The sequence below is a fragment of the Ambystoma mexicanum genome, chromosome 7q, assembly GCF_040938575.1.
Source record: "Ambystoma mexicanum isolate Mex_15411 chromosome 7q, UKY_AmexF1_1, whole genome shotgun sequence".
In the NCBI taxonomy this organism is placed as follows: Eukaryota; Metazoa; Chordata; class Amphibia; order Caudata; family Ambystomatidae; genus Ambystoma; species Ambystoma mexicanum.
The window spans coordinates 1,025,988,155-1,026,015,738 of NC_090941.1; the positions used below are offsets into that span (position 1 = coordinate 1,025,988,155).

General features: G+C 45.7%; 1 protein-coding gene across 4 annotated transcripts in view; it reads left to right on the forward strand.

The window, feature by feature from the left end:
• The window catches only part of NUMA1 (nuclear mitotic apparatus protein 1), a 1,289,555-nt gene that overhangs the window by 244,643 nt on the left and 1,017,328 nt on the right, over positions 1 to 27,584 (forward strand). For all 4 annotated transcript variants that reach the window (XM_069640302.1, XM_069640305.1, XM_069640304.1 and 1 more), the window contains exons 5-6: positions 446 to 534; positions 26,154 to 26,234. In XM_069640302.1, the coding sequence (XP_069496403.1) occupies positions 446 to 534; positions 26,154 to 26,234 (170 nt within the window). The remainder of the gene's footprint in view (positions 1 to 445; positions 535 to 26,153; positions 26,235 to 27,584) is intronic.

The window sequence follows — 27,584 nt, forward strand, 5'->3', positions numbered from 1 at the left end:
ATGCACATTACTTCCAGAACACCTAACCCCAGCTTTACGACAACAGATCCTTCCTTCTGGTCTCAATGGTTTGCTAGGCACTTGTGTAACCTTATCCAATCTCCAGGTGGCATAATGGGACCCGCTTCAGTCTGGACGAAAACACACGGATACAGCCTGATGTGCGGACAGACCTAGGAAGCCTGCTTACCATATCCCCCCACTGCATACCCAGGGACAGCCTGCTTGCCGTTGTAAGTGGGAGGCTCTACATTACCCTCTTCTTCTAGCTGTCCACAGGGTTTGTTTTCAAAAGCCATTTGCGATTAGTGCGCTTTGGCAGGGTGACTGCATGTGGTTTTCCTGTAGTGTAGAAACTTGACATGCATTGGGTATTTTCCACATTCTTATTTTGAATGCAGCTTTATGTAAATAGTTGATTGAACATGTTTCACTTTCGTTTCAGGACATTGCAGAAAAGGGGCAACAGAAGAGTGTGTGGTGGACTGGCAGGCACTTGTGCTGGGAACATCTTCTGAATTAGAGCTTGCAAAGGTAATCTATTTTTTCTTGTACAAGAACATACATGTTTAATAAGTCACTGTAATTTGAACACAGATCTCCGCCAGTCTGGCCTCATTGGCGACAGTGTTTTCATAAGTGAGTGTTAAGAGGCCTCCTACCCATTGTTTGATCTGCAGTGTGTTTAAGATCAACCTATTGCCTGGTCAGACTATTTCTCGTCAGTTGGGTTTTTCTGCATATGCATGGTTTAATTTTAAAGTCTGGGATAGAAAAGAACGCTCTACATTCTTCGGCACCCATTTCAGACAATAGAAAGGTTATTTGAGGAATAACTCCTTGCTCCCACTGCCTTCTCTTCATATGCCTGGCTGTCTCCTATACCCGTGGATTTTCGAGTGCTAGGAGTCATTAACACCCTCAGCTCCAGCTCTAAGAACAGGCAGTCTGAACTGCTTTTTCCTAGACTCCATGTCTGCTCAAGGTAAAGCAACCAATTTAAGTATTCTATAGTGTTTGTTTTTAAAACACATTTTGCCTATTTTTCTGTTTACATGTTAGCCAGGACGCCTACTTGTAGATAAGTGACTGGCTGACAAGGTGTCTGTATATTGGAGATTCCCCCCCATAGTCCTTGCAAGCAACTGCCCTAAGCTTAATCCTATTTTGATCACTAAACTAAGTATATAAACCAACTTGTTGCTCCAATCTAATAGAAATGGTTCCTTGTTAACTGATTGAGTAGATCGTGAAAAGGTGAAGATGGCTTGTTTGGCTCTGCTACAAGCCGCAGGTTTTGAACATTGTGGCTTGTCCCCTCTAGTCAGATGGCTTCATTGGGTTCCTGTAGTGCAGAGTCCACTGAGTTGACAAATAGAATAAATCTTGTAGTTAAATCTATGTTGTGATGAGAGGCTGATGAGCAATTTGTAACCACATTATCCTTGCTGTTGAAATAGGACGTTTAAAATGATAATGTTCAATTGATATGCATTACTTTTGTGCCTGGCCTCCCTTTTCAACTTTGTGAGAAATCCATTCCTGCAGCAAATTAAGACAGAAGATTGCGCTTTACATAGAACTGCAACTCAAATTGGATTCTCCATTGCGAGTACCCCTCTGCCACATTTCATCCTCACAGTATAATCTGTTAAAATTTACTAGACCGGACCTTGCAAGTTTTGGTATTGGTGTTCTGCTTTGACTCAAAAGGAGGTTTCTCGATCTTCCGCTAAAGAAGACCCTTTGAAGATGGAAAGTTATTTCTTCTTCTCCTTACCTCTCTTGAGGGGACTTCTGGAAGAGCTCCCTCTACCTGGCTAGTCTGTTATTCAGCGCTTTTGATGACAGCGAGCCACATGCTGTACAAGCATGCCAACTGTGGTCTGGGCCAAGGCAATGTAGGCAGAGGGCGTGGGGGTCTGAAGTTGGGGAGAGCCCGTTGCAGGATGGACACCTGCTGAACCCTGTGGAAGTCGACATGCGCCGGGGAGGCGCATGATGCCTGAACAGAGTACTGAATGATAAAAAGACAGAATAAGTATCAGCGCGTGGAATTACATGGCCGAAGCCAAACCCAGGAGCACTGGTGAATTCGGCCGATTCTCGTCCACGCGGAAAAGGGGACTGAGGTGTGGCACCGGAGGGTGTAGTCAGGGCAGCGCATGCTCCCTGGGCTGCACCCCCGCGCACTCTAAATTTAAAGTGGAAGAAGACTTTTTCCTGTTGGAAGGGATGCCCCATGCAGTATGGAGGAAAGGGGACTATGGACTAAGAGTACGTTAGTCACTACGGTGAGTAACTTATAATTTCCCACTGATGAATTCCACCCCACCCCCACCCATTCTCTTACAGAGCCAAGCACAGCGAGGCCACCAACAGTGGCAGACGAGCGCTTTACAAGACCACTTACATTACTTTACATTGACTTTACCTACAGGTTGACACTGCCTTGTACCGCAGGTTTTCTTTTTTGATGTTTCCAGTTTTTAAGTATTGGAGTTTAGCTCTAGTCTAAAATCCTGAATTTAAAGAGCCTGCAAAATAGGGTCGTCGGCGACCTTCGTGAACTTGATTTTAGCCTATAAGGTTACTGACCAGCAACATCTGCAACCATTTTTGTCAAGCGTGCAAATGGATTTTAATAAATACATTTTGTGAACATTCCCTTATTGTGCGAGGTTGAATTCTATGCTGTAGCTCTTTTTATTTTTATTCCTTGTTGCCTCCTTCATAATATAGCCTTGACTGCTTGGAAACTCTATGGAACAGAGGTGTCATTTTGGTCTTCCCTAACCCATGGGTCTTGGAAAATCTTCCAACAGCACAACCGACCTCATCACCAGTGCTCCATTCATTTGACTAGAGCGAGCATAGCTCGCTCACCTCCAGGACACCAAGCTGCCCTGGAACCCCAGTTGCCCTGCAACAGACTGGCAGTAGGTAGGATCTCCATCCTACATCTGCACTCTATCATTTTAGAACTGCTGTACCACCTGCGTTATTGTGACAGAATCGGCTGAACCAACACACGTTCCACTATATAGTAAAATTAAAATACGCCTTAATGTTGTCAATTTGGGTAGTACAATACACTTGTAGGTTCTGGGGTTTTTCTACTAATGAAAGATGGTACTCTCAACTATCTAGGTAGAAGGTGTAGGGATATTATATACTTTAGAATTGGAGAGGTACTCCTTAGTACAGTTGCAGCGATACTGGTCTCTGCTCAAAATGGTCTCTGGTATAGCGCCTATCGTGTCTTTTGACACATTCTCTGGGCTATATCGACATGCAAGCTTCTGACCGTTACATTGTTATAGCGTTTAAGCGTGCTATTTTTACTCCCAGAATATGAGGCACAGCTCACTTGCAAAGAATGGATAGTGGCCAGCCAACAGTTCTTGTAGTCCTGTAGCACCCTGACCACTCTGTTACTTTTGGTGCCTTAGAAAGTACTGCATTTTCACAGTTAGATTTTCTCACCTGGTATTCATGGCAGTCTTCATGGGGCAGGTTCATCTGTTTCCTGCCCTGGAATCCCACATTGCTCCAGTTTCGTTCTCTGTAGCATCTACAAGCCCTATGAGTATCTCTGGCCCACCCTGCTCAGTGGACACTCCAGTCTTAAAGGTCTCCAATCATTGTTTAATAAGACACTCCGGTCTTCCTATAACATCCTGCTCCTTCCCCCTCCCAGTGTTAAGTGAACAGAATCCCCCCCTTTTTTTTGTACATTTGGTTCACAAAAAACCTCTATACACAAACAAATTTACAATTATTTTGATTTTATTAAATGTTTTATAGTGCAAGACTGGTCCAGTAACTGGCATGTAGGTTGCAGTCCAGTTGACTGGCGATTTGTAGTTCATCACTATGGGAGAAAATCCTTTTAAAAGGACAGGTGGGCGTTTTCAATTTTCTCCCCGTTGTTTGGCTGGTGCTTGTTTTTGGCTCCTTCCATGGCTTGCTCTGCTGTTTCCCCGCTAATAGGGATGCTGATGTAGGGGGGGGGGGTTGGAACTGCTTGTGCCGCTTTTATATCCCACTTCACGTGAATGTACTCTTTATTTGTGTCGTTGGATGAGTCTTGGGACTGGTCACTATGTGGATTTCATCTGTCGATGTAGCGCTATAGCCAGGCATCTAGTTATTCTTTCTTCACTTCCAGAGATGACATTGTTAGTCCTCCCCATTTTTGGCTGGATGTTGCTGCTTGTATACACTTCACCTCTTCTGCTGGACCAGGATTTTAACAGCCCTTTTTTCTTGTTACCCGAGTTTTGCCCGTTTTCATTGTTTCGTCAAATAACATTGAAACTTATGAAAAGGTGGATTGATTAATTTGATGACCGGTGTTTGGGAAGCATTCCACTTTAGCGGGGTTGGCATTCTCATTTTAAGGGATCTCTACTTTCTTCTCCAGCCTTGTTTTTTTGGTTTCTGTAATTTTTCATTTGTAAGAGAGACTGTTGCTAAAGTCCCCCTGCCACTACATTTGCTTTACTCCTCAAGAGTATATGGTCCTGGGTTGCTCATGAGGCGCCCGGCCCATGGGTGCTTCTTAAGCATCCCCTTTTTGCTTGAGGCTGAATATTTCACACTTCATAGTCTTTAAGGTGTAGGCTGGGGGCGCCTAATTAGTTTTCTTCCGCAGGGGTGCAAGCCGATTTACTGCATTAGTAGCCCAAGTCATACTGGAGTCAGGCCTAAACTGGTCATTCTTCCCACTTGAGATTTCCGAGAACAAGATGGTATCCTCCATAGTGGTTTGTACTGGTTTATACTTGTTCCTGGGAAGACCCTACACTTCCTGTTGGGTGGACTGGGTGTTTTGCTCTTTTTGGGGCCTACATGATAGGTAGTCTGCCAAAACACTTGTTTGAAATCTCCTAATGAGACTGGTGGGCTGGCAGATGCTAGCCCTGTGAGTGAAGGCACAAATGGGGGGGGGGGAGGGGAGAGAGGCCATGTTGCAAAACCTAGTTCTTTTGGCAGGTGCTTACCTGCTGCAAGGTTTTGCTGTCAAAACATGCCACAGTTTTTTAGAGCCACCGTACTGGTGGGACTAGTCTGTTTCCTGTGCTCCAGTTTGCATTTATTTGAGTGCTGGGTGTCCTTTTTGGATCTTCGTCGTTCTGCTGCTGGTCTTCCTAATCTGCTTGGGCCAGGCCTTCAATCTCGAGACCTTTTTTCTGACCATTTTTCCACAGTTTATTGGTGTTTTCTGTCGTGGTCTGCTGCCTTGGTTTTGGAAGCTGCCACCACCTGAGAGTTTTGAAGACCCCCCAAACACCTTGACAAATCTGCTTTCCTGTTGATCCTCTGGGGTCTGCCGTGCGCAGGTTGCTCAGTCCTCCTGGAGCCATCTCATCGCTGATTCAACTTCTGGATGGTGGGTCCGACACCTGTGAAGGGCAATAGTTGTTTTGTGCAGCTGCGGTTGTCGTTGGATCAGAGTTCCAAATGCCTAGATCCTTAATTGTACCCTTTAAAATAGTAGTACTAACCATGTTTTTCTGCTTTCTTGGAAAAGTGTTTCTAGAACCATCACAAAGTACCTGGCTCTGGGCCAGCTGATTATTTTGGATTTTGCTGGTCCCCTTCAACTGTATTTGCCCATTGATTAACTGAATTCTCTGCTCCTTGGTCTGCTGAGTCTTGTATCCCTCCTCTGGATCTCTTCCTCTGGATCGCCACTGGTGTCCCCTTGGGGCAACTGCTTTATTCTGGGTTCCTCTGTGAAGAGACTGAGACTAACCCGGTATAACACCATAACGCAGGTCAGCCTGCATATTGTCTGGAATTTCATGGGACACTTTTTCAGCTTTAGAACCTGTACAAGTGGCCGTGGACTGGACTGTGGCATTTGTATATGGTCCTCCTGCAGTCCCTGTAATTATTCACAGAGAACTGGGTTTTGAGAGACTATACCAGATGTACTAGATACTTTTAAATGGGTCTACTGCACGCTGGTCTAAGGCTATACAATATTTCAGTGGTCCTATTGCCCCCCAGTCTGACCTTTCATTTAGTGTTCTATGGCCATTTTGTGTGTGTGTGTGTGTGTGTGTGTGTGTGTGTGTGTGTGTATATATGTTTCTGTCGACCTGCCAACATGGCCACCAAGCTTACTATCCTCTGCTGGGGTCCGTGTTAAGAGTGGTCGACGGAGTTGTAGGACTGTTTGTGATTATATTTATGTTGGGAAATTCACTTCCCCCCCACGTGATCAAGCGCTTAGTGTAATGCAAAACGCGGTGTGTTGCAGGTCGTGCACCACAGTGTCCTGCCTCTGTCTGTTTGTTGCTGTTTTCTTTGTAATTGTTTCTATTATTAAAATATTTATTTACATTGATTGGATTCCGCTTGGAGTATATATTTGGCCCGCGGGAGTGCAGTTCTTCTTTCCTCATTTATTTTCTATATATATATATACTTTGCTAGCCCTCGTGCCTGCATTTGACCTTTCACTCTAATATGCTGTGCCTGGTGATATTGCATTGTGTGCATATGTATTATGTATCCTACTTTTATTTAGAGTGCACCAGTAAACCAGTAACTAAGTTCCCTTCAGTACCCCCGGATACTGACTAGTAATTACTGTGATATTGTCTACGTGTCTCTGTAAAGTCTAGATGTATGGTGACTGCCATCAGGCATGTTTCTTAAATTTTGGCATAAGGAACAAGTAAGACCTTAACTGGCAATGTACTGTTTATTTGCAGTATACCCTGCTATGTTATGTGTAACAGGAGCACTGTTTTTTCCCAAGCCTAACTGCTCTGCTTCAGTTACTATTGGAGAGTCTGTTCTCAACTTTTGGGTGATGGGTTGTAGAACTGTTAGGTTAGATGGATGCACAACCCCAGTTAGGGTGCCGTGCAAAGAAATCGCCCTAACTAGACTGAATTGAAGTACTACTTCAATTTAGTCATCATTTGTGCCTTCTCCACTACCCGGCCCAGCTCCCCCTCCCATTGGTTGCCCTTGGCCTTATCAGCCAATCGCAGTAACCGAGAGGCAGTAGCCGGCCCATTCTTCTAAGGCCCACCACGAAGGCCCCGGTCTGCTCCCTATCCGCTACAGGTACGCTGCCTCTTGGTCGCCTGTGATGTTGGTGTGTACCCCCTCATCCCCCCCGCCCCCCCCTTGGTTGCCTGTGATGTTGGTGTGTACCCCCTCATCCCCCCCCTTGGTTGCCTGTGATGTTGGTGTGTACCCCCTCACCCCCCCCCCTTGGTTGCCTGTGATGTTGGTGTGTACCCCCTCACCCCCCCTTGGTTGCCTGTGATGCTGGTGTGTACCCCCTCACCCCCCCCTTGGTTGCCTGTGATGTTGGTGTGTACCCCCTCACCCCCCCCTTGGTTGCCTGTGATGTTGGTGTGTACCCCCTCACCCCCCCCTTGGTTGCCTGTGATGTTGGTGTGTACCCCCTCACCCCCCCCTTGGTTGCCTGTGATGTTGGTGTGTACCCCCTCACCCCCCCCTTGGTTGCCTGTGATGTTGGTGTGTACCCCCTCACCCCCCCCCTTGGTTGCCTGTGATGTTGGTGTGTACCCCCTCACCCCCCCCTTGGTTGCCTGTGATGTTGGTGGGTCCCCTTCACCCCCGCCGGTTGCCTGTGACGTTGGTGGGTCCCCTTCACCCTCCCCGGTTGCCTGTGACGTTGGGTCCCCTTCACCCCCCCCTGGTTGCCTGTGACATTGGTGGGTCCCCTTCACCCCCCCCTGGTTGCCTGCGACGTTGGTGTGTCCCCTTCACCCCCCCCCCCCGGTTGCCTGTGATGTTGGTGTGTCCCCTTCACCCCCCCCCGGTTGCCTGTGATGTTGGTGTGTCCCCTTCACCCCCCCCCTGGTTGCCTGTGACGTTGGTGTGTCCCCTTCACCCCCCCCCCTGGTTGCCTGTGACGTTGGTGTGTCCCCTTCACCCCCCCCCCCGGTTGCCTGTGACGTTGGTGTGTCCCCTTCACCCCCCCCCCCTGGTTGCCTGTGACGTTGGTGTCCCCCTCACCCTCCTTGGTCGCCTGTGATGTTGGTGTCCCCCTCGTCCCCCCCCCCCCTTGGTCGCCTGTGATGTTGGTGTCCACCACATCCCCCCCCCTTGGTCGCCTGTGATGTTGGTGTCCCCCTCACTCCCCTTGGTCGCCTGTGATGTTGGTGTCCCCCTCACCCCCCTTGGTCGCCTGTGATGTTGGTGTCCCCCTCACCCCCCTTGGTCGCCTGTGATGTTGGTGTCCCCCTCACCCCCCTTGGTCGCCTGTGATGTTGGTGTCCCCCTCACCCCCCCTTGCTCGCCTGTGATGTTGGTGTCCCCCTCACCCCCCTTGCTCGCCTGTGATGTTGGTGTCCCCCTCACCCCCCTTGCTCGCCTGTGATGTTGGTGTCCCCCTCACCCCCCCTTGGTCGCCTGTGATGTTGGTGTCCCCCTCACCCCCCTTGGTCGCCTGTGATGTTGGTGTCCCCCCCCCCCTTGGTCGCCTGTGATGTTGGTGTGTCCCCCCCCCCCCCCCCTTGGTCGCCTGTGATGTTGGTGTGTCCCCCCCCCCCTTGGTCGCCTGTGATGTTGGTGTGTCCCCCCCCCCCCCCTTGGTCGCCTGTGATGTTGGTGTGTCCCCCCCCCCCCCCCCCCTTGGTCGCCTGTGATGTTGGTGTGTCCCCCCCCCCCTTGGTCGCCTGTGATGTTGGTGTGTCCCCCTCATCTCCCCCCCCCCCCCCCTTGGTCGCCTGTGATGTTGGTGTGTACCCAATCACCCCCCCACCCCCGGGGTCGCATGTGATGTTGGTGTGTACCCAATCACCCCCCCACCCCCTGGGTCGCATGTGATGTTGGTGTGTACCCAACCCCTGCACCCCCTGGGTCGCCTGTGATGTTGGTGTGTACCCCCCCCGCCCCTTGGTTGCCTGTGATGTTGGTGTATACCCCCCCCCCCGCCCCCTTGGTTGCCTGTGATGTTGGTGTATACCCCCCCCCCCGCCCCCTTGGTTGCCTGTGATGTTGGTGTATACCCCCCCCCCGCCCCCTTGGTTGCCTGTGATGTTGGTGTATACCCCCCCCCCCGCCCCCTTGGTTGCCTGTGATGTTGGTGTATACCCCCCCCCGCCCCCTTGGTTGCCTGTGATGTTGGTGTATACCCCCCCCGCCCCCTTGGTTGCCTGTGATGTTGGTGTACCCCCCCGCCCCCTTGGTTGCCTGTGATGTTGGTGTGTACCCCCCCCCCCCCCCTTGGTCGCCTGTGATGTTGGTGTGTCCCCTCCCCCCCCCCCCTTGGTCGCCTGTGATGTTGGTGTCCCCCTCATCTCCCCCCCCCCCCCCCCCCTTGGTCGCCTGTGATGTTGGTGTCCCCCTCATCTCCCCCCCCCCCCTTGGTCGCCTGTGATGTTGGTGTCCATCACCCATTGGTCGCCTGTGATGTTGGTGTACCCCCTCACGCCCCCCCCCCCGGGTCGCATGTGATGTTGGTGTGTACCCAATCACCCCCCCCCACCCCCGGGGTCGCATGTGATGTTGGTGTGTACCCAATCACCCCCCACCCCCTGGGTCGCATGTGATGTTGGTGTGTACCCAACCCCTGCACCCCCTGGGTCGCCTGTGATGTTGGTGTGTACCCCCCCCCCCCCGCCCCCTTGGTTGCCTGTGATGTTGGTGTATACCCCCCCCCCCCCGCCCCCTTGGTTGCCTGTGATGTTGGTGTATACCCCCCCCCCCCCGCCCCCTTGGTTGCCTGTGATGTTGGTTTACCCCCCCCCCCTTGGTTGCCTGCGATGTTGGTGCACCCCCCCCCCCCCCCCCCCGGTTGCCTGTGACGTTGGTGTGTCCCCCTGCTGGTCTGCAACATGTGGTAGGCACCATGTATTTGCCCTCATTTGACTTTCACATTTCTGTGCTGCTGCCGCCCTGCAAAATGGGATAGGCCCCATGGATTTGCCCACTGCTGGACGCATTTGTGTGTTGCTCTGCAACATGGGGACAGGCTAATTGGCTGCGATCACCATGTACTTCTCTTTTGCACTTTGCGTATGTTGTATTATCTTTCCACATTCCACAATGTTGTAATTCACCTCATATGCCTCCTTTTCTGTAACCCGAAGCACTGAAACTAACCTCTTAAAGGAATGGTGCGGTCAGAAATATTATTGTCCCTATGGTTCGGCCATGTGTGTTTAACCATACGTTGGTGATGTATCGTACAAACATTTCCTATGCAGCTTTCCGGAGTTTTCATCTTTTGAAGACAAGTGAAATCAAGCAGCAGGGGGCGGACATCTTGTGATAATCTTATCACTTGCCGCATCGCCCTGGGTGAACTGCCTTTGCAGCACTAAATCATATCCCCCGCCCCTGAGCCTGACATCACCAAATCATTCATATTCTCTGCCTCTCTTCGTGACGTTACTGGGCAGCGTAGTCATATGGGCCCAGTCACCTACGCAACTTGACGCAGAACCCGGAAAACACACATCGTCTCACAACACAGCGCGTCACAATTCGGAATATGAAACTGCACTTTAAAAGGAAACAGCAAGACTGTACAATTGGTAAAGTATGATATTTTATTTGTATCGCGCTCGTACACAAGTGTTTCAGAGCGCGACTAGTCAAGGGAGGGGGAACAAGGGAGAACACAGCACAACATAAACGATCTTACTAGGCCCAGTGACATTGAGAACGCGCAAGTGCATGGGAAAGGGAAAAAGTGCATGGAAGGGGGAGAGTGGAAAGTGCAGAAGCCGAGGAGCCCAGATAAATAAAATAAATAGAAAATTGAGGCAAACTGTGGTAGTGCAGCCATCAAGTGGCAAGTGCTGTGTTTAAGGCAGCAGACTGGGTAAGTCTGAATAAGTGCAGAAAAAGAAAAATGGGGGGGGGCTGTATGGGTAGAGATACAGTCCCCAGGGGTGGCCAGGAGGCAGTGCAGGAAGGTGGCAGGGTGAGCAGGTACCTGGGCCAAGGGGACAGTGTGGCCAGGTGCACAGTGCCAAGAGAGCAGATCAGCAGGGGAGAAGGGTAGAGAAGGCAGAAGCAAAGAGGAAGGTTTTGAGGTGCTTCCGGACCGGAGATGGTTCTCCTCAAGTTTTAGATTGGCAGGGCGGCTGTTCCAGAGGGAGGCCCCAGCCGAAGATGGAGATCTACCCCCCAGCTCGTTTCTTTGAAAAACGACTGACCCTGAGGGAGTTGGAGGTAGAGGAGCGAAGAGCTCGAGAGGGGAGGTATTTGCAGAGGGATAGCTGAAGGTATTTTGGACCCAGGCCCCAGAAAGCCTTGTGGACAATGCAGAGGGTTTTGAATTTAATCCTTGCATCCACTGGGAGCCAATGGAAAGATTTCAAAGCTGGAGAGATACGATCCCAGGGCTTGAGGCCAAGAACAAGTCTCGCAGTCCTGTTCTGGATAAGTTGTAGAGGGCAGAGAGTAGAGGCAGGTAGATTTAGAAAGAGGCTGTTACAATAGTCCAAGCTAGAGTGAAATAAAGTACATTTATTTCACATTAAATGTTTCGAGAACTTTCGGTGATTGACATATTCAATCAAAATGGAACTTTTTTCTTTGCTCTCGATCTGCAAATGTTTATCGTGCGTCACATGCTGCTCCTTTTTGGTGCACATGGTGTTCGTTTTCGGTAAATGGAGCACTTTGGTCACACAGTGAATTGCAAGGCTGGTGCATCAACTTGGCACTAGACCACCGTAAAGGTTATGTTGCTCCTAATTGTTGGTACAGCGTAAGGGCATATTGGCCCTTGGCGATCATCCCAAAAAAGAGTCCAATAAATCCAGTGATTGACATGTAGTTGCAGCTGGCGGTTGAAGAAAGTCGGTTGGGGTCTGGAATAGATGACAATCGCAGAATGGCAGGATGTACATGTTTGCAAAACATAAAATAGAAATGTCTCAGTAGCCGATCTTTTTATTACAATTAATCATTTTATTTATTAGCGCAGAGGTGACACAATGTGAAACGAGAGAACACAGCGTGGAATATCAAAGTACTCCGCTATTTGCTTCCGAGGATAGTGCAATGGAGTATGTTCAGCTCCAAACGTAATGCGTAAAATGAGGCAACAATTCGAGGTGCACAATGTAATGATTTATTAGCGTTGAAACGAGTGGTGGTCTACATGCGTGTCGCTGCTGGGCTGCACATGTGCATGGTAGAAAGACCAGCACACAAAAGTTGTACGTGCACTTCATTGCAATATGCCACACAGAATGAACGAGTACAATGTAACCCAGCAATAACGGTCAGCTATTTGTATTTGGACTAGTTCTGGTATAAAATCGTCTAAAGAGAAACTTGCATTATATTCGGCATTTCCATTCTCTTAGCGTAATGCAGACCGTAACGCAGACTCAGTTCGTGTTAACGACTTTTCATAAACTGAACTTACATGTAACTAGGTACAGTTTCGGAATGGACAACCTTATCGTATCTTACGTTATTACACCCCTCCTTCAATTCGGTCCATGTCTCAAGGTAAAAAAATAGAACCTCATACTGTGTGTGCGCGCGACACGTGGGCCTCCCCAGCTCCCAAGCAAAAATTCAAAGCTGGTGACCTTCACTCACAATGAACATACATTCTTAGTTTGCAACATCCCGTGTCTACGCATCCATGAGAACTGGAATTTTGAAGCACTTGCCCTGGAGGAAAAAAATTGGGGGCCACCACTGCTCGCTGTTCGTGGCGCTGCTGAGGGGTAGGGGAAACTTGCCAATGACAGAATGCGCCCTACTCCAAAATTGTAGTCTATGAAACACAAAAACTGAGTCAGTGTGTCTAGTAATAGCCCCACCTCTGCTTATCTCACGCCCTCCTACCCCATGGCATGTTTTCAGTCAGCACTTCTTGCGTGCCTATTATCTTATGTAGCCTACGTCTCATCCCTTTTGTGTGACGAGCAGATATTCAGCTGTTTGGGGAACTGTATGGCAAGGCAACTGCAAAAACCCAAATATTCTTACACACTGTTATCCATCGGGCACTAACACGATAAATGAAGGTCCCACAGTAGCTCGACTAAACTGTGAAAGCAGTGTTACATTGTATGTCAATCGTAATAATTGTACTATTTTTTTTTTTTTTTTTAAAAGGACAGATTTGAAAAGAGAAATTGCATACTTTATTTGGACACTATAAAAACATTTTTGGCAAAGATAAAAACAGATGGTATTCATTTGTACCGGGATTTGGACTGTTCAACGAGCTCTGCTTTGGGTGGACATGGCATGTTGGCAATGTTTTTTGGCAATGTGTGCTCTGAACAGATTTGCGCGTAATAACATGAGTATGCATCTCTACGACATTAATATATTTAACAAAATCGAATTCCATTTCATCATATACTGGTTTGACCACCCATTTTTAAAGGCCATAGTGTAGCGAAGCATCCCTAAGTTTCCTGCAGTCCTAGATTGTTCACGGCCTACATTCTCGTTATGCGCTTATAACGCTAGTAATGTTCTATATTTCATCCCTCCGATGACGAAATGCAATCTCTTTTGCCTGTACTTTAGGCACATATTGTGGAACACCTCCAAATCTCCTGTGTGACAGCATTCTGAGAGTCCCTTCAGATCTCTTGAGAGTTTTATCAAACACAATCTTCTCAAGGGCTTTGTGCGGAGGTGAATATGGAAGCAACCACTTCTTCTTCCGTGCCTGCTCCGGGGACAAAGGGCCACGTTTACATTGGTGGAAATGTTGGTTTTCTGTCCAATGGTGAATGTTGGAAGAGTGGTGTATTAGTGACCGCCATTTTTCCAGTAGAATTTCCACAGACCCATCATGTGTTTTGGAGCTCCACCAAAGATGGTTGCGGAAAGACTGGGACCACTGTGAAATACTTTCCAAACCTTTTTTTTTTCCCCCTACAGCAGATATTTTTTTGATTGATTGATTTGGCAACATGCCATACATCAAATTGATGTTTAATATTTGGAAACTGCTCTTTGTCTTGGCTATTGAAACATGTCTGTCCGTGGCTGAGGTCGATTTGCATTCCCCTAGATTGTAGATCTTCCAGTGATTTTATAAAACCAAGTTTCTCCATGGCCACTGCAGATTTACATTGGGACACCTGCACGACCACCGAACTCACAATGTTCTTACTTTCCATGTCCTGAAAGTGGTATGTGCAGTACTTGGCAGAAAATCCGGGGCTGTCACACTGTCCATCACCGGCTAGCCTGAACCGTTTGTCGGAGAATGTACTTTGAATAGATAATTGTTTAATTTTCCAAGCTTCACTAATGGCAGGGAATAGATAATCACGTTGATATTTGTAGTACTGCGTTTTAGAAAAGGAAATGGAGTCCCACAAACTGACAGAAACTGGATAACTTCCTGAAACTAGAGCCACTGAAAAGTAAAGCTGCTGCACACAGTAGATTGCCAGCTGGCAGTTTCCCCAGCAGCGGTTGAGCGGGCCATGAAAATGTTTTATGTAACTTTTGACAGGTGGCATGTATTTTGAGGTTACTGCCTTGTCTTAGAGTCACATTCACCAGTGGTTTCCCACATACTTCCCCTCTCACTGAATGCACAAATTTCAGCATCTTTATAATCTCCATCAATCTGCTGTCGAATACTGTGTATTTGGCCTCCTTTATTAGACTGTCATCCTGCATCACTGTTTCGGACTGAACCGTTGTGGACATATCAGCCAAACTGGACTTACTATAGTTGAGATCTTTGTCTAGTTCATTGGTCAATTGGGTTGATGCTTCAGTCTGTCATTTCAACATCTGTTACTTCACTGTGGATCGGAGAAAACATCAATGTCGACTGCTTTTTGTGTGGCATTATTTTGGCGGTTGTCGATTGTGTCATGCGGTCTGCGACTAATGTAAAACTATCTTCTATACATTCAGTTTCAGGTTAATCTGGCAGAGCAGTCGCATTGTAGCAATGGTCCAAAAACACTTTGCTGGATTTGCCGGTCACATTAAATTCATTTTCTGGCCATTGGACAAAGGCATCACGAGTCTGAACACGCTGCGCCTCAATTAATAGCTCCTACATGGTGAATACAGTTTGGCAAGCAGCATCTCATTTGTGTTGCTGTCTATGTCTGCATAGTTCGTACTTCATCGGGCAACTACAGGACAGATACAAAAAAGGATGTTCAGTGTAAATCCAACTTACAGTATCGTACAATTTACATAAAAAAAAAGCATATAATGAAGGCCTCAGCACAATACAATTGCTAAAAATATAAACTGTCGATAAATAACCTTATTTTTCTTTCTTTTCTTTGAAACCACCTTTACTCTAACAGCACCATCAGCAAGCTGGTGCACCGACTCGGATCTGCAGGCCTCCCGTTCAATATACGGATCTTGTATACATCCCTAGAAAAGAGTATCCATTTAAAATTTACATTACACATAAAAGTAGACCGACTTTCTTTCATTAGAGGGTACTGTCCATATGCATACCTCTGGCTCGACTAAAAGGTCCGGCTCTACTACACTACAAGGGATGATGCAATTGTAGAGGACGCTCCAGCAACTCCCTGAAACACAGTACTTGCATTAATATGGATTAAAATATTGGAAACTGAGCACCCACTTTGGGACAACAAAGGTACATATCAATAGCAAACCACGAATGAAACATTGTGTACACAATTACACGATATGTAAATATGATCAGATTATCTTGTTCGATGTAACTGTCAGTACCCATACATCTGGATCAACTACAAGGGATGTAATTGGAGTGGATGCTTCCGCATCTCCCTGAAACACAGTACTAGCATTAATAAGGATGAAAATCCTGGAAATTGAACACACTTGGGAAAGACGACAAAGGTACATATCAATAGCAAACCATGAATGAAACATTCGGTAAAAGAATTATACGATACGTAAATATTCCAATTCCATACATAAGTCTGGAACAGAATAGCTAAGTAAGATTACCTGATACGCACTCGAAATGGTTGATGATTCCAGGCCAGATATGGATGTTGAATCTTGTTGCTTCATATTCGGTGGATAGTCATGGAGTTGTAAATGGAAAGTATTATTTGATTTAGAAATGCGAATATTAAAAATTGGCATGTAAGGAGACTGAATACGAGAAAATGATGCTTATGTAAATGCATAATATAGCATAGTTATCTGTGCCCATAAATCAATTTTCTATGAGGGTTCTAAAAACAAAGACTGATGTTTAGCAAAATGGTCATTATTTAAAAAGTTATACAATCATATAAATATCTAAAGTATTCTAAGAGAAATTTACACCTAAAATACCAATCGATCCATATGGTTACCTGCACACTACCGCAAGGCCTAAAGCTAAATCCGGAGGCGTGACTCACCTGTGGCGGCATGTGAACAAATAAAGTCGCATTAGCGTTTGGGAGCAATTTTCAAGTCGTTCTCAGTTGATTCTTCTTTGTGTACAAGGATGTGTCGTACATATTCTGGGTAAAGTGCAGCCTGCAGATGCGATATTGATCACCCCTCTTGTCCTCCAAGACTTTTTTGACTCTACTTTCAAGCTCTGCCGGTGCATATCCGCAATATCTGACCCATTCTCTCATTCGATCTACAGTCTTAGGGAATACATGCATTGTAGTGCCTTCAGGTTTGTCATGGGTCTTCGAAGGGCAGCCGAAAATCGACATGCAGGCATTGTTGTAAATTCTGCAAAAAAAAATCAACATTATTCGAAATTTACTTTGCATAAAAATGTGAGAAAGAAGGAATTAGACCATAGTTTCTTCAATGCAAGCTTTGTTTTGGTCACCACAGCAAAACCAGTGCAGCGTGGGCGGCTGTATTATAGGATAACTTTCACAAAAAATTCATTGATTTGCCGAAAATCAGAACATGTTACTCGTCCCTTGAATGTACTATCGTGCATGAAAAGGAAACATGATTATATTATAGACGCGGTCCGCGAAGCATGAAATTCGATGGCAATTGACACTGATGAAAATTGATATATCGATAACATAACAAATGAAACCCAAGTCAATAGTAATGAGACCAATGAACATAGCACTGAGTACGTTACTTCGAAATAGATAGAAATTTACAGTTGAAGGAGATATTATTTGGATACATGCCCTTACCTTGACCAACAAACAGTTAGATTCAGCAAGCAGAGTAGTTAGTGGCAGGAGAACAGGGAGATGTTCACAGGTAGCACACTGACGCGTTGACTTGCAGCGGTCACAGAAGTTCATAGATAGCACGACGGCGAGCAGATTAGCATCGGTCACCGGGGTTCTCGGGTAGCACGTTCACAAGTTGACTTGCAGTGCTCAAAGATGTTCGCATGATAAATATCAAGAGGTTTATAAAGAATTACAAAAATGGGTGTTTGTGAATGAATGACGTGTATATGTCGTGGTATTATGTGGATTGCAGGGGCGCGGCCTGCTTCAAGGGGAGCCTGCCTGGAGACGCAGGGTCTGAGGAGGCCATGTGAGCAATGACCCCAGCACGAAAGATGGCTTTGAAGTGTCCATGGTCTTTGGCACCTTGACCGTTCACGCCCCTGACAGCACCCCTTGGCAGCGCACATCCACTGGTGCGATCTGCCTTTGATAGTGGACGGGGGATGGATGGGCCTGGGGCGTGCGGACAAGGCACTGGAACACTGCTGAATGGAGACAAACTTCATTCACTTAAAAACTACTACACATTAAAGGTCTGGTTGCAGCACAGCGAGGGAAAATCCCTTGTACTGACCGTTGTCACTGGGGAAAGTTTCTCTAATGGCACCAACGACACAGGCCGGTATTACTTGTTAAACGCGGTGTCCAAGCCTCCCATGAAGCCACCATGTAAAAGAACGATGGGCCACCAGCCGGTACCACCTGTGAAAGAGAAGGATACAAACTGTTTTTAAATAACCAAGATAAGTGTATTAAACCTTAGTTGTCAATGACAATTCTTGTATCCAATGGCATTTTTGCCAGGACAAATGCTAACTAGACACTGCACAATATTGAACAACTTTTACACGACTATTGCTAGAAAATTGATATGACAATGATATATTGAAGTTAGGAAAATATAGGAGACAACTATGAAATAGTAGTGGCCTAACTGACATCACAACCAGAGTATACTTAATCATTACTTGGATTACGAGGGTGAACTGTTGCGCAAAGTTCATGCATAAGCACCATCAAAATCCTCAACACGAACCGTGTGAGGCAGGCTGCCCTGAAGTCTGGCAGCTCGGTAACGCATTGCGGCCGTGGCTCGCCTTGCGATATGTAGGACAAGCATCCAGTGTTTTCTCTGCAGCAGCAGTTCTCCTCCTCGGTTGGCATTAGCGCGCACCTATTGCAGGTACACCAGGTGGAAACACCGTTGATGCGACTAGGCCCAAGCTCTTCATCTGTTGAATCGTCCTCCCAGCTGTCGTCCAAAGCCCTGTTTCCGCATCTTTCTCTTTCCAGTAATTCCTCCTCGGAATACTCGGGCTCGTTCTGGTAGGGTATTGTTGCCATTGGGTGGTAAACAAACGAAAATAATTTATAGCGATGGTACTGGTATCTGTTCACACGGGCTACAAGCAACGAGGGTAGCTGAACAGAGCACAGAAACGAGTCACAGAATACTCAAAGAAATACAGTGAGAGGAATGGAATAGAAAATCTGCTGTTGTGTGTTGTGAAACGGTCTGTTTATGCTTATTGAGGAAAGGGGCGTCCTGCCATTTCCATGGCGACACGTCATTAGCTGAAGCGCAGAGAATGTTGACACGAGACGTGCTTTGGCGTTGTGAAATGGGGAGTACGCATCTAGTGTTGTAAGGCTCAGGGGCAGGGGATATGATTTAGTGCCGCAAAGGCAGTTCACCCAGGGCGATGCAGCAAGTGATATGAATATCACAAGATGGCCGCGCCCTGCTGCCTGATTTCGCTTGTGTTCAAAAGACGAAAACTCTGGTAAGGTGCATAGGAAATGTTTGTACGATCGATCAACGTATGGTGAAAAACACATGGCCGAACCATGGGGACAATAATATTTCTGACCGCACCATATAAGTTTCAGCACCTAGATACCTCAGGGTTATGCGCAATATATAAATGAACAAACCTACTTGTTGACGCTCAATTCAATTACAGGAAAATAAACAAAATAGTTACTTTATTTCAATCACTGATTTTTTTTTTTCTTCTCACAACTAGTGACAGCTGTGCACATTGAAGGAACAATGTACGAACAAATGCATATATTTTCTAGTCTGTTTACCACCAGTTTCTTTGAGAAAGCATTATGTCTAAGCTAAGAACAATAGTCTAAAACAGTCTACAACAAAATCGCTGTACGTGGGATTATAACAGGGTGAAGGAATAATTTTGGAATGTACTTTAAAAAGAGATGAAGTGAAGCACGGGTAGGTGGAAGTCCTGTTGTCGGGAATAGCATTATAGACTCAAACTAGGGACCGCACTGACCAACATAATTATAGTGTGTGTGGGTCTGTATACAAAAAAGGAGCTCCTAGAGGTGGGATACTGAGGTGGGAGGGGTACAATTACAATCTAGGGTAATGGTTAGAAATATTAGGCTGATTTAGTGTTAAGGTGGTTTTCTAGAATCTGGCCTGGTAGACTGATTTTAGGAGGCCACCCTAACAGAGGTTTGCCAAAACCCAATCAAGGTAGCCATACAGAGCAGTCGAGGCGTATTCGTGGGAGTTGGAGTGTGGGGGTGGGTGGGGCTGGTGGGTGGGGGGGTCAGGGGCCCTCAGTGATTATACCCAGCATTGCACATAATTAATCATTAGTCTTTCTGAACACACTGGAAAATGAATCCAACAGGTGGTAGTATTGCATAACATTTTATAATAGAAACATTCATCAATGGTTCAAATATACATCAAATGTCTTATTCAGCAAAGTAAGTAATCAATTAGATGCGGTTCTAGGTCATTTGGTCGAAAATAAATGGTCGACACCAAAAGGTCGACAGGTCAAATGGTCGAATTTTTTTGTTTTTTCACTTTTTATTTTTGGGGGGGGGGGGTCCCCAACCCCAACCCCTTTTTTTTTTTTGTTGCTAGAAACCCCTTTTTTTCCCCTAAACGAAACCTAAAAAAAAAAAAAAAATATATATATATATATATATATATATATATATATATATATATATAAAATTCGACCATTTGTCTGTCGACCATTTTACTGGACACCATTAGATGCAACAAGTGATCGAACCAGATCAAAAGACAACCTCAGCAGTTCAAACCTTAAGAATGCCCCCCCCCCGATCATCTGTGTGTCACTGCACGCTCATCTTCTGTCATTGGTTCCAGTGAGGGGGCGGGGGGCAAGGAGTTGCAGGTTTCGAGGATTCTTCTGTTCGGCTGCAACTGCAAGATTCAACCTATGTCGATGAAGAAATTCAGGAAGTGCTTCTGCAGACCTCTTCAGGACACTTCACAGGCTGGGAAAAAGTGGAGTTTCAGTAGCAGTCACAGCAGCTACTCCAGGACCGAATCGCTTGATGCTGGGATTCTGGGAGAAGTTGACTTGTGGCACAAGATGGTGACCACGTGCTTGACATCAACGCATAATGGCGACGCTTCTGGCGAGGTAGCCCACGGGAGAGATGGTCAGTCCACCGGGCTGTCAAAGGACATTTCCGAAAGGTAGGAGCCTTGAGAAGATGTCAAGACTAGTTGGTTCCACTAGTCCAAGAGCTGAAGCACTGCTCAGGGTCTTTGGATATGAGCTACTCAAACAGGGCTTCACCGGGCTGGACACAGGAACGGATGCTGGACCACTTCAGGAATAGTCTTTCAGGCTATTCAAGGAATTCTGCCCCAGTCAAGCAATCAGTAGTTGTCCAATCAGGGACAACTCCTGGTTTCACGTTTTCCGCATACCCAGACTTTGTGGCACCCTGGATGTGGAGTGGGACTAGACAGTGCTACCTCTTTTGTGGGCCCCACACACATGTATCACTAGCCCCTGAAAGCAGCAGCTTTCCCGGTTAAGTGCATGACAATACAGGATTTTCTGACTTGGCAAAACAGGAAGAAAGCCAAACAATATGGTCAAAGAAGTACTCAAAAATCTTGTCACAGGCCTTTTACGGTACTTGCTACTTTAGTAGCCGTACGCGGTATACGCAAATGTGCGCACTATAAAAGTCATGTAAATTGTAAAGATGTTTCTGCTGCCACTAACTTGCATTTAAGTGCACACAAAAGTAACCAAGAATCCAAAGTTTAAAAATCTAGGGTGATATAAAAGTATCTCCATTGCACTAGAAGGTCCTGTGTGCAGTGTTAAAAAGTAGAAGAATTCGAAAGGGAAACGGTTTCCCAGTTCTGATAGTCTGAAGGACTAATCAGTTTACCCATAACCATGAGCAAATGGCAATAGGAGTGAAGCTGAAGGCTTTACTTTATTTCAAAAAGTCAGAACAGGTTAAAAAAACAGCGGATGGGGGTCCATAGGAACTATACAGGTTAAGTTGCAGAAAGAGAAATCTTTCCTAACATAGTGAAGATGTGCATGAATAAGTCTAGGAGAAACCATTTGAAAAACATTCTGTGATGCATAGAGAGCCATCCATCAGACTTGATGAGCAGAGGTAAGAGTGGAATGGGGAAATCTTGTATTAAGTGAGTAGAACATTTTAGAACTGTGCAGAGATTGAAAGGAATAGAGACCAAGGAGACGATTGGAAAGGTAGTTGAGGCAGTGGAGCATAAGGGCGTCAAGTAGAGTTGGTTGATTAGTATGGCAAGCTCGCTGAAATATCCTATTCGACATGGGCTGGAAGGATTGCTCGGGTGCAACAGGTTTGCTTTGGGGGGGGGAGAACAAAATGCAAAGTAGGTCTAATTGCCTGTCTTGCGCTTAAATGCTGGAGTCATCCAGCATTTAGTGCAATATAAGTGACCAATAAAATATCTTACAAAATAAACCTGTGGGAAGTAAGCCACCAGGGACTGAATTGTCCTCTGCCATCACCCGAGGCTTTAAGAGTTTGGATCCCACCGGTTTGCTGTGTCCACAGAGACATGATAACTTGTCCTCACAATCGCCCCAATGCAGTCTCTCACTGCAGACCTTTACCAGAATGCACCACTAGAGGACTGCCCTGTGGATCAAGAGTATGGCGCATGTGACAATCAATGGAAGTCTGGTTGAGGAGAGCTTGCTGATCTTGTGGTCCTGTGTTCATACAGCAGGTGGTGTTTGCCAATTTCCCCTTGAGTCAGACTTATGAAAGAGAGGAGGCTTCCTGGCAGTAGCTGAGCAGGAAGTGAAGACTGCTGACCTTTGGAATGTTAGTCAAGCCTGGAAGGCATGGAATGCACAGTTGAAGTCTGGCCATGAAAGGAATCAATGGTGAGAAAGGGTAGCTGACTTAAATTCAGTGTATTGGAAGAAACTGTGGGTGAGGCAGAATGCCAACTGGAGAGGGTTGGATAGCCTGAATTTTTACATTCTAGAATGATGCTTGGAATTCTATTTTAGAAAATGAGCTCTGCCAGTCAGACCCATGTCACCATTTCACTCCATGCAAAAAAGAATAGTGCACCAATGCACCTTGCTGGGACAGTCTATTGACGCCCTTCCACAGCTACTCTGTAATAAGTGCTGGATCAAAGGTCACGTGGATTCCTGAACACATCTGCTGGTACCCAAAGTTCCAAAAGATAGGGTGGCTTAACCGTAGCACACCCGGCTTAAATGATCATGTGTCCTGAGAAGTCTGGTGGTATTGGTTACAAATAAAAAAAAAAAATAAGCCGTGTTTAGTTTTAACATGGTAGTTATTGGGATTACACATTAAACAAAATATGAAGTTTTTCTATTTTTTTATTTTCATTTAAATTGCATCTCCGAAGGAACAGTTTGTGAAATATACATTTGGTCATTTACTAAATAAATAGTGGTCAATTACTGACAGCAATGAACCACCTGCAATTAATTTAGCAGTGATTCAATGTAATGGTACATTTAACAATTCTCACCCGCACAGTTAAATGTATCATTGTATTGAATCATCGTTTTATTAACGGCAGATAGTTTATTGCTGGAGTCGGGTTGTGCCACCCTCTCATAAATTGGTTTGTTCAAATATTATTCAGTGTTCACTGGAACCATACTGGGACTACATTCTACTCAATCCTCTGCCAGAGAGGTGAAGACCAGGAGCAATCTTGCTAAACATGCCAAAGGCCTATTTAGGACCATCAATTGGCTGGACAAGACCTACTGCAACTGAGGCACTGGTACCCAGGACCCTGCCCCTCAAGGTGGCATAACCCAGCAAATGCTCTGTACAAACATGGAATGGCTTAACAATGGAATCGCCTTGCATCTGAGACCTTGACTTGAATCTCCCAGCAAATGCAAAGCACAGAAAGCGTCCCAAAATCTGTTGTCCACCCCCGCCGCCCCCACTTGAGATTCTTTGCAAGTCGCTCAAATGTGCTCAACTTACTTCGAGCTGCTACAGGACATGTTACCTTTGGCACTCAAGTACTTTTAACTGCTTACCTGCTGTGACAAATCTGGACAATTTGTCCCTTCTCTTCAGAGGGAAGGCACTCCCTTGGAGGCTAGAAGGCACTCCCTTGGAGGCTAGGGAGGCGAGCCCGCTACGCAAGACCCTCACTAGGGCTCTTGGCAAGTGGGACCTCACTGGGAGTGACTTTCCTCTTTGGGACAAGAGCTCTCATATCGGAGCGGAACTCCCATATATGCAGACAAGGTGGTTTGGACTGGATGTGGGGAAAAAAGTTTCTCCTGCAGCAACTATGTTCCACAAGGATCTTTCTCTTGTATTGGCTGCAGGCAATGCTGAATACAGCTCAAAGCCAGCAAAGGACATTGTTTATTCCTCTGACGTATATAAGAGAGGAAACTCCTGTGGAGAGAAGGGAACTGCAATTCAGAGGCGGGCCGCTGCATCGTTGACATCCTGGCAGGGAGAAGCCACGCTGGACCACGGAGCCAGTGGCAGCAAGTAGAGCATGCAAGTGGCGAGCCGAATGCCTGCAGGTTGGCATTCTACGGTACTGAGGAACAGAGGTTGGTTAAGGAGCAGAGACTGGAATCCCCAAGTCTGTGGTGGTATGGCCACCGGGCCCGGGAAATCAGTAATGGAGACAAGATCCTTGGAGGGGAGCCAGAGTTCCCGAGCTCTCCACACGTCCGATTGTAGCTATGGAGACCAGTAGCTGGAGAGAAAGCAGACAAGATTACGTGAGCCTGAGAAACCTGATTTAGGGGGTGGGGGGTTACCGTTCCAAGGTATGAACTTTGTGAATACAAGTTTGGAAAGCTATCATGGTTACGGGAGCTTGAGAAAACCAGAGTGTAAAAATACCCTAGGGAAGGGAGAGTGATAAAGATACGAACATTGTGAATAAGAGTTGAGAAAGCTTTCCAGGTTACCGGAACCATTGGAAAACCGAGTGTACAACTTTGAAAGTGGGATTGAGAAAGAAAGATGGACAATTTGAATTATGGCTGAGCAAGCAACAGAATGTACAGAACTCAAATAATATGGGGTGAAGAGCTGCCCTATCTGAAACCACCTTGGTTACAAGAAAATAACCTGTACAAGGATTTCACATGAGGAGAACCTAACACCTCGAAGGAGGAAGTGTTTAGGCAAATGTTCACAACTAGACAGTTTTGTTTTTGTTAACAGGAGAAGGTGAAAACCTAACTTAATACAAAGACTGGGAAAAATATCCTGTGGTGTTGCAAAGGAATTTTTGAAACCTGAACACACCAAATATACATTGCTCCCGACAGACACCGTGGTGAGACTGTTTTACAAAACCTCCCATTTCTCTTTTAGTTGTTTTTCTAAAGTGGTAGCGCCAGTTAGTTGGGTAGGATTCAGGCTGAAGAAATTTATTTTGGACTTTCAATGCCCACCTTTAGCTTTTACTTTGTTAGGGAGGGAACGTCCCTTATAGCTTTAAGGCTAGTTAGGTGTTATGACAATTTTATTTTAATAAACCTCTTGAGAATGACTTCTAATTGTCCAAGTCCTTCTGTTTCTCCACACTGCTTTTTGAGTCTTCTCCCATTGAAGCACATAGTCCTGTCTTAACTAGACCACTGGTTTGAATCTACGGAAGCAAAGTCTGGACCAGAGTCTACCTCCATTTTGACCTGCTGGAAGCCATCGACTCAACCTTTCTCGAAAGCAGACTCTGCATTGGAAGCCCCATCCCAGACATCTTGACGTCCACTCTCCACTGGGACATGACGACTTTACCTGTCTCTCGAGTGGCTTGACTGCATAAACGAACATAAAAGACTTGCCTGAGACAGAGTACTTAAAGACATGAAAGAAATTTATTTGGAATGGCCATGTCGCCCTAGTCTGCCCTGGTGACTTGCAAGCACTCTTTCTCTACCTTTTTGAAAGACCTTGTCAATAACTGACATTTTGCTGCCCCAATCTTTGCCGAAGTTCTCTAATGAAAGAGGCAAGGAGGTATACATGATGCGCTGTTTGTTTTTGTGAACTTTTGTTTGCCATTCTTTGAAGACTCTCGTTTGACTATGGTTGCAGGATGCTAAGGATTTAAGACTTGGTTTTGGATTTCTCTTGGCGCAATGAAACTTTCTACAGTAGGTTGTCCAAGTAGGGGGAAGGACTTTCTGAAAATAATTCCAAAGCTTTGTTTTTGTGCTACCAAACGACCTGACATTTTCTGTAGTCCCAATGTGACATGATTTGAATAATAAGCTCCTTATTTCTAGTACTAGTCCTAGATCTAATATGTGATAAACCAACTTCTTACTTGGAAAAATTCACGAGAAGTCTTCGAAAAAAAAGTGTTGCTTGGTTTTCCTGCTTGTTTGTTTATTATTTATAATGCGCAAACATACCCTAGGTAACAGTGCGCAGTAGATACAAGAATATGCGAGGCTTAGTTACACATTATTAAATTTACATACAGAGATTTAAGTATAAAGGGTGTATATAGAGGAATCATAATACAACATATTTACAATAGCAAAGTATCATAATATCATTCATTGCTCAGCGATTTAAATATTGAAAGATTAATCAAGAGTACCTTCATAATTTAAACGTTTTACATTTTGAAGCATTATTACATCCATTAAATGTTGACTGGCGCTTGTTATCCATTTAATCATTGTGTGATTGTTTTCCTTGTAGGTAGTCATACTTCTCCTGTATTACTCTGCAATTAATAATATAAAGCTTGCAGAAATCCAAGATCTGGACTACAAAACGCAGGTGAATTTGACATATCCGACATTGATTTGTGTATCAAACTGTTAATTGTGGTTTGACTTACAGCCTTTCTGCTTGTATAAAATTGAATTTGTTTAGCCAAAGGCATTCTGTATAACGCACACTAGGATGTGACTTGCAGCAATTCTGCAAGGAATGGTGTATCTAAAAACACGTCTTCTATTTCTATATTGCAGATATGTTCTAATTTTGTTTCTAATTTTGATTTTGTTTGATTTTTGTTTAACATTAGTTTGGTTCTCTCTCAATTGTTTTGTTTCATATATTGATCCTGGAATTTATTGAACTTCCTGTCTCCTCACACAATTATTTGTTCTTTTTCACACATGTGAGCCATCATAGTTGAATACAAATAATGTATTTAGGTTTTAGGGTGTGATGGAGGAAGTTTCCCTATTTCCCCAGCTCCTTTGCTTCCATCATCTCATAACAATTTGATGTTAAGGTGTTTGCGTCCCTCCAGTGCCAGATTTTGTTCATGCCATACAACACTGGGTTGTACGGTAGCTTCCCTTTTTGACTGTTCTATTCTCCTCCTAAACTCCTTCGGCAAGACTAGATTTCTAACCTTTGCAACAGCGTGAGACCAATGCTTGGCAACTTGCCGTTCCAATTTGCATTGCACACATCTGCTGTTGGTATGATCTTTGAGATCTTTTGATTAGTCTGATAGTGCCTCAAGTTTAGTTTGAACTAGGGAGTTCAAAATGTACCTTTAAACTAGGCTCATAAGTGTGGCCCCTGTCGGATAAGGCAAAATAATGGTGGTGAAGGAGGGTGGACCTGCGCTCTGCCTTTGGCCATTTTGCTGAATATTGTGCTGCTTTGACCATTGCATGTGTGGTTAACAGAGTGGTATTTTGTAGGGATAGGCACGCCTGATTTGGTATAGGTTGTATCATATACCTTCTTTGGCATCTCGTATGCTGTGCTTATTGGGCTTTGTTTTCAGATTCAGACCACCTTCGTAACCTTTGAAAATCCTGGCTCTTTAGCCTTGGAATGAGAGGGGTGACTGGATGGTCGCTTACCAATGGAAAGTAATTTGAGGATACCTATTATTAGTACTAGGTGTTCCTATATTGAAGGTGTCCCTTAGAAAAAACTTAGAAATGTATTCCCGCCACTCACCATTGCCAAGTGATAGACTACTCTTGGCAACTATCTGGCATGCTGTGTGCATGTGAAGAACTGCTATTCGTGCCTGTTTTCGGGTGGGTTTGTGGTTTTTGATTAGAGTACAATCTGCCAAAACATTCGTTCTGAGACCTTCCATGCTGCAGATTTGCTGTGAAGATCCGAAGATTTGCGCATGTCATGAGAAGGTGGCAT